The following is a 7,804-nucleotide window of genomic DNA, read 5'->3' as shown; positions in this document are numbered from 1 at the left end:
AAGGTTTTTCATCATGATAGTGTTACATAAACGAACAAGAAGTAACACTAATTAACAGTTGCGAATATAGGAAATTACATAGAGTTCTATACGTTTCTTCAACAGTATCTAATCACAATGTGTTGTTGCACTGGTGTCCGAAGAGACCAAATGCAACTTCTCATAGATGTTATTTACATATGTACAGTGAGATATGTGATAAAATATATAGCGATTATTTAGTTTTATACAGGGTGTCCCAGAACTCGCGTAACCCGTAAATGGGGGTTGCTGGGGTGATTCTGAACAACTGTTTCCTTTATCAAAATGTTGATTGAAGCTTCGTTTTTGAATTATTAACGAAAAACACTAGCCAATGAGAGCGCGCATAGCGCGCGGGCTCAGGAGTCGAGGCTGCCGTCCCTGAGCCCGCGCGCTCGAATTAGCCAGTGTTTTTCGTTAATAATTCAAAAACGAAGCCTCAACCAACATTTTGATAAAGGAAAAAGTTGTTCAGAATCACCCCAGCAACCCCTAATTTCCGGGTATACAGGAGTTATGAGACATCCTGTATATCTTCGATATATCTAAAGCTACATCCGAGTTTGTTCAATGTAATCTAAGAATGTAAGGCTTTCTTTTTTGTTATAAAGACATACTTTGAACAGTGCAAATCTTACATGTTTCAACTTTTGTTTTTTTTTGTAGCAAAGTTACAGGAGTTTGTAATACTTTCTTTGTAAAATATCATAATATTACTAGAGGTTCGAATTTGCACCCCGTGTCGATTTAAAATTTGAAAATCTTTGGAGAATATTTTCCATTTATGATTGTTCTTCACAGAGAAGTAAAATGGAGAAAATTCAAATTACCCGCGTTTATGATTGGTGCACGCATCCTTGAAGTTAGTTGCATTGAACGGTCCGAAGTAATCGTCGTGAAGTTGCCTGATAATCGTTTCGATCGGGCATAATTTTGAATCTCTGCGCGTTTTCTCGGCATCGTTGCGTTCGAAATAACTGACAGTGTAAAAATTTGCGTTTCGGCAAAAAGGTATCTTTTGGGTGAAATCCTTCCCGTTTATGATAACGCGGAAATAAAAGTCACTAGCTACGTGGTTCTCGTTCTTCGGATTAATTCGATAAACCTCGATCACGAAGCGGGAAGCGTAATGTGGCATGGTCAACTTGTCGGAGAAGATTCCAAGAGCGGTCGCAAGGTATTCCAAAGTCTTGTCATGACCAGAGTACAAAACGATCTTAGGTTTCGCCTCCGATATAATGCGTAGCATGTAAGAAACGATACTTCTAAGAAGTCCGTACGCCCTTAACAATCCGTATTTCCTGCGATTGCTGCTCTTTGCAATTTGCTTAGACTCCCATTCCGTATACGCGAACAGGCCTGTAACGTGTTCCGTTTTCACGCAAACGCGTTGCGTTTCAAAGTCCATGCATGGTAGAGAAGCACCATGACAGATGTACGTTAACAATGCATCTTTTAAGGTATGGGGATCTGTCATCTGTGCCTGATCAGGGATTTCGAAGACTGCACTGGAAGCCTGCCTTATCAGGTCTGCCACTGCTGGATGAGATTTCAAGTGGTCCGACATTTCCTGTAAAAGTATGCGTGGCATTGGAGAGAATTAGAAATTTAGTTGCCGAAAAGACAGGGGAATAATTACCTTCAAATGTTGCTTGAAAAATTTCTCAGCAACAGGACACGCGCAGTCCGTGTTACAAAACGCGTAACTCTGGCTTTCTTGCATAGTAACTTTAGCTAGGTTTTGAAAGCCATCGGTCTCTAATAGGGCATACAGTAATGCAACTGCGCTCTGAACAGTTCTTCTATATCTAGTGCTATACACAACGATGTCTTTGCTGGATATGGTGCCGTTTCCAAGATTAAGCTTATGGTAGTACGCATTTTTAAGTATTATTCCTGTTTTTAAGAGTTGCCCGATACCAAGTGTCGTTAACTGACCAATTCTACAGTCTTTAGAGTTGGCTGGCAGCATAGGAAAACCATGGAACGGTCCCAGGAATTGTGCCCATGCTGTTCTGGAATAACTGGAGACGTTTTGTAGAAAATTTACATAATTCTGGTACAAGTTCTCTAACTCAGGTATACCATTCAACTCTCCGCCACAATTAACTATGCTTATGTTTCGTATGTGAGCTAATGGCCCTCTATCTCCGTGTCGAATGAATACTAAAATACCTCCTAACGTCAGATTCCCATCCAATTTTCCTGAATACAAGAAAACATAATTATTGTATAACTCTACAGACATATATTTATTAGAAATATCATGCTTGTAATACCTTCAGTTTCTGCTGCAATATCATTGGGAGGATTACAAAACCGAAATATCTTTTTCGTTTTTATATCAGCTTTCAAGTTTCTAGGAAATTCCCTGATAGATATATCATTTCCCAGAACTCTTGTTTGTACTGAACTTTTTTCATCTATGCCAATGTATTTGTACATACCTATGAGTAAAAAAAAAATCATTTTGATGTATATTTTTTTTAATTTTCAGGTAACAGAAGTGCAGGATAAAAATGATCTGTGCATGAGTGTGTATATTAAAGGGTTTAAATACATAGCTTACAGGTATGCAACGAAGCCAATAATGCGCAAGCTAATCAAACTGTTTACAATTAAGAAATATCATAGCATATCTCATTACAAGAGCTTAATTATTTAGTACAATATTATTGCACTATTGAATAGCTGAAGTACAAAATCAAGAAATAATGAGTGCTTACAGTTGCAATAAGAAATCATAAATAAATAACGCTAAATTAAACATAAATGGTTGCAGGAGAAAGGGTGAAATAATGTAAAAGGACGAAGACAAAAGTCGCAACATCAGTGTCCGGATTACCAGCAACGAGGAGGAAGATCCATACGCTTAGAATCACGTAGCAGTAAAACGCTCGATGCTGGTAGGACAGCCGAACCATTTCCGCCAACATTCTCTGGCCGATCCTGGACCGTGCCAGATCCTTCCAATTCGAATGTCGCGACCTCGATGACGCCGACGAGGACGTCGTTGGCGACGATAACACCGAGTCAAACAACCAGAATAAATCCGGTTCAACGATGCTTCTCCAAACTGCATCCTCCTTTTTCAACGGCCCAGTCACATAATCCTTCCGTCACGATCTCCGAGCGATCGAGGGACACAGGGATCATGCGAACGACGTCGTGGAGAGAATTAACACCGGCTCGAACAGGAATATGTCGATGGGCGCAGGCGCTTGTCTATTTTTTGACATCTCTTTTAATTAAATATATATTATTCTTAGGTATTTTCTTCTTTGTTTGCTTTTTAAATTTCTGACTGATGGACATTAAAGGCGTTCAATAGCGTTAATTATATTCAGCTCTTTATGTTAGTATATTAAAGGAATGTAGACACAGTATCGACAATTATCATTCAAATTATTGTTAGATATTAAAATTTTTCATATTTTTCAGTTATGCGGATACGATTTGGCACGCTGGTTGAAAAGTATTGAATTTTTTTGCGCCCCTTCGTTATCGTTGCAGGTTAGTATCTAATACACATGCTGCTCTTATTTTTCCAACAAAAATGTTTTTCTGGATTTTAATTTTTATTTCATGTTTGCTGTTTTAGATACATGGATAACAGTACACGTTTATGGGGAGAAGGCTGATAAACAATCTTTTTCTTGAAAATAATTTAAGATTACTTTATTTTTTATTACTTCAATTATTTAATATTCTTGAAATGTTAAATCTTTTAAATTCACGGTAATAACAACGAAGTTGTGCTATAGAATGACATGTGTGGGTCAATTTGACAGCCTGTCGTTGTCATTTTCTGTAAGCTCATCCTCGCTTTTTACCCTTATATCGTTAGAAGTCTATGATTAGACTCAAAAATTGTCACTCGCGATGAAAATCGAACGAAACAACAGCCTTGTTAGAACATTTTTCACCGACTACCACAGGTAAGTCGCGCACCTTATGATAGGAGTAGGTTATCGGAGCGCGCATGGGCACATCGTTCACCTTCCCATTGGTCCGCCCTCTGTTTTAAATCCATTTCGATCCGCGGTCAAGAGAACTGCGAAGAAGTTAATTCTTTCTGTGGAAATGGAATGTCAAAAAGAAACAAAGGACAGTAACTGGAAAAGGGATTGCTAAAGAGCAAGAGAAGTTATTTCCTGAAAATGAAGAATTATATGAATTTCATGCCTTTCTTGCTTCTCTTCCTGGTCTGTATTATATTACATACAATTTTACTGAAACAAAGTAATTTCATATTAAACAATGTTAAATGATTTCACAGGTGCATTTTCCAAAATGGCGGTGGAAGACTAATTATTTTAAGATCAAGGAAGTTTGCACAGTGCTCATTAGGCAAACGTTTATCAAATGCAGGTCCAGGGCCGGCCCTGAGCCTAGGCAGAGTAGGCGGCCCCCTAGAGGCCCCCAGGGTCCAGGGCCCCCATAAGACAATTTTGCATCTAAGAATGCAAGGAGAGTAATTTTTACTTGAATCTAAATTAGTTATACAAGCTTTAATGTTAATTTTATAAATTTCATTTGAGCTACTTTTGCGGTCCTTTTTCGGCCCCCCGAAATCTCGGGGCCGGCCCTGTGCAGGTCTGTCGTTGAAGCTGTAAAAGTAGGTGAATCAGGGGCGCAGGCGCGACCGTATCTATTTCCGATTTCGCGCGGATGAATGCAGAGATTTAAGGAAGCATGTTCAAATATTAGCAGCAGCTTTATTTCCAAGCAATTGTTGGCGTTGCAGTAGAAATTCTACATTCAACGTACACATCCATAGGACCTGAAGAAACGGACAATAAGCTGCAGCATCGATGGTAGAACCTCAATCTACCCTCCTCATAGTTCAGACACTTTCGAAACCTCCCAGCGGATGGAGAGGAGGATGGGCTCACTTTCTTGCGGCTTCTGTTACCCTCGAAGAAGATCCATCTACCTACGAAGCGGCGAACAACGTCTAGCGGGGGCGTTGAATTGGCAATCAGTCGGCAGACGACGTAGACGGGTCCGATTACAGCTCCACGAGCCGTGCTACGCGGGTAACTCGAGCTAACTGGCCTGATACGAGAGCTCGAGACTAACCGTCAACTACGGACAATCTAGCCATCAGGCTTAAACGGAATATATTTACGGTTAGATGTACGCGCATACGTGCCGGCGCGCTATTTTCTCCCTCTGTGGCCGTACGTGCGCACACGTGTGTACCAGACCTCCTGGTGAAGCGATACGATGACGTCAGCATCCGTTCCCTTGGCACGTCGCTGCGAAACCGCTTCATTACATGATAGAAAAGGGTTCTGATAGCTGACTAGGTATCACTGAAGAAGCTTTCAACTTCACCAGCCAATCTTATTGCGAGGAAGATGCTTCTTATATTTTAAGGATCGAAGGATTATTTATTTTTATTATCATTACCCTATAAATTGTAAATAATTATTTAAATATTAAATTATTTATTTATTTAATAATTACCCCTATAATTTTCAAATAATTATTTAAATGAAGACAACCTATTGATCATCCTTATACCTTAATTAATTTAATTTTTACAAATATATATTTTATAAAATTTTGAGACAAAATTAAATAATTATTTAAAAATTATAGGGGTAATTATTTAAAAATAATAATAATTTAAATAATCATTTATTATTATTTTAAAATAATCAAAATTATTTATGGAATCAACGAGTAAATAACATTATCTTTGAAAAGTAAGAGGCAATCGAAAGGTATATGTAAATCAACCATGGATAAACCGGAGACCTGCGTTTATTGTGCGTTTATCGAGGTCTAGGATAACGCATGAAAAAAAAACTGATATCAAGTATGATAGTAATTAAAATAAAGAAAAAAGAGCAGGCAGCCTAGTTGCTACGAAACACCTTGCTTTCAGTTTCTCACTGCTCTATTTCTTCAAATTTCAGCTCGCTGTATGCTGCGAAGAGTTCACCATTACGACACAATAGAAGCCCTGCTGTGATCGGGAAACAACGCAAGGACATGTAAACAATTGCATAAGGAGATTAATGAACTGATCTATACTTCCAAGGATCAATTGGATACACGTTAATTTAATAGAAGAGTCACCTCAAATTTCGCCCATTTTTTCCCATTAGAATTTCAAAATCAAACTATGTGCCAATCAATTCTATTTAATCTCAGAAAAAATTTAAGTTGAGCAAAGGGGTAGTTTCGGTCAAAGTGACTAAATTCTCACTATTCTCAATATTGTCAAAGCACTATGTACCGAGGTGATTTAATATTCGCTGAAGTAGATTTTTTATTTTAAATTCAACTCCCTGAGTTGCATTGAACTTGTCGCAGTGAAGTTGGCTACAAATTCACTAACACATTCACGCTGCGTCGGTGAACCGATGGGCGAGATCGACTCACCGACGCGGCGTGAATGTGTAGTGAATTTGTAGCCAACTTCACTGCGACAAGTTCAATGCAAAAAGGTCAATACTTCTTTGATAATAATGGGGATTTTAATATCCTCCATCCCTGTTTAATATTTAAAACTATCCTCAAAACAGTTTTTATTGAATTTCTCTAAAACAAATGCAGATAGGAAAGAATGTTTCAGACAAAAGTTGTTAGTCTTAAAATTCTGCAGAAAAAGGTCTTTTTTATTTTTTCAATAGGCGAAGAAATTGGCGAAGAAACACGTGTTTTCAGGGTGACTCTTGTTTTTTTAAATGGAGCTATCAATGATGCAACTCGTTGTATAATCAAAATCTTACTTTGCGATGATGTAACGCGTCCTATCTTTCATAATCATCAGCCCTGATGATCGTGTGTCGTCGTGCTTGATCTTGCAGCCTTGGCAAGATCATTGCCACCATGACACGATCGTTGGTGTACCACTGCGAGAAGCGAGCGACGATTACGCGTGCCTCTGTTACAGAATACCCAGCGTTTAATTGTAATATATAGCGGTCTACTTATCCGAATGTATCATGAACGAGGGTTTATTTGATTTGTAAAACGGTCGGTCAAGGATTGTCGCGTTAGCACGCGAGTAAACCGGGGTATTCATCATCTTTCCACATAATCTTAGTGTATTTATTTATGTAACAAAATTACCGGGTCATTATTGTCGCTTTATAGAGGAGGAGGTGAATTAATATTCACTGAAGTAGATTTTTTATTTTAAATTCAACTTTGTTTTAAGAATCGCTCCACATAATCTTATTGTATTTATTTATGTAACATAATTACCGGGTTATTATTGTAGCTTTATAGAGGAGGAGGTGAATTAATATTCGCTGAAGTAGATTTTTTATTTTAAATTCAACTTTGTTTTAAGAATCGCTCCACATAATCTTATTGTATTTATTTATGTAACAAAATTACCGGGTCATTATTGTCGCTTTATAGAGGAGGAGGTGAATTAATATTCGCTGAAGTAGATTTTTTATTTTAAATTCAACTTTGCTTTAAGAATCGCTCTACATAATCTTATTGTATTTATTTATGTAACAAAATTACCGGGTCATTATTGTCGCTTTATAGAGGAGGAGGTGAATTAATATTCGCTGAAGTAGATTTTTTATTTTAAATTCAACTTTGTTTTAAGAATCGCTCCACATAATCTTATTGTATTTATTTATGTAACAAAATTACCGGGTCATTATTGTAGCTTTATAGAGGAGGAGGTGAATTAATATTCGCTGAAGTAGATTTTTTATTTTAAATTCAACTTTGTTTTAAGAATCGCTCCACATAATCTTATTGTATTTATTTATGTAACAAAATTACCGGGTCATTATTGTCGCTT

The 7,804-nt window shown here is 37.6% G+C and overlaps 1 protein-coding gene and 1 long non-coding RNA gene across 3 annotated transcripts; one reads left to right on the top strand and one right to left on the bottom strand.

Annotated features, from left to right (window-relative positions):
• Positions 1–109: 109 nt before the first annotated feature.
• LOC117608793 (2-phosphoxylose phosphatase 1) lies at positions 110–5,198 on the bottom strand. 2 transcript variants are annotated; one of them, XM_034334405.2, is made up of 4 exons: positions 4,792–5,198; positions 2,301–2,468; positions 1,661–2,226; positions 110–1,591 (listed from the first exon to the last, which is right to left on the bottom strand). In XM_034334405.2, exons 1-4 carry the CDS (start codon positions 4,793–4,795, stop codon positions 848–850), a joined length of 1,482 nt encoding a protein of 493 aa, XP_034190296.1. In that variant the 5' UTR covers positions 4,796–5,198; the 3' UTR covers positions 110–847. The 2 variants fall into 2 exon arrangements, with proteins under 2 accessions (XP_034190296.1, XP_034190295.1); XM_034334404.2 differs by lacking the exon at positions 4,792–5,198 and adding an exon at positions 2,867–2,999.
• LOC117608794 (uncharacterized) lies at positions 1,754–2,942 on the top strand. The gene is made up of 4 exons (XR_004582420.2): positions 1,754–1,891; positions 1,971–2,100; positions 2,519–2,592; positions 2,804–2,942. It is a non-coding gene; the product is annotated as an uncharacterized LOC117608794 (long non-coding RNA).
• Positions 5,199–7,804: the final 2,606 nt, after the last annotated feature.

Source organism: Osmia lignaria, chromosome 8 (genome assembly GCF_051020975.1).
Source record: "Osmia lignaria lignaria isolate PbOS001 chromosome 8, iyOsmLign1, whole genome shotgun sequence".
NCBI classification, from domain to species: domain Eukaryota; kingdom Metazoa; phylum Arthropoda; class Insecta; order Hymenoptera; family Megachilidae; genus Osmia; species Osmia lignaria.
Note: the sequence above shows the minus strand (reverse complement) of the source record. Positions and strands in the feature narration are given on the sequence as shown.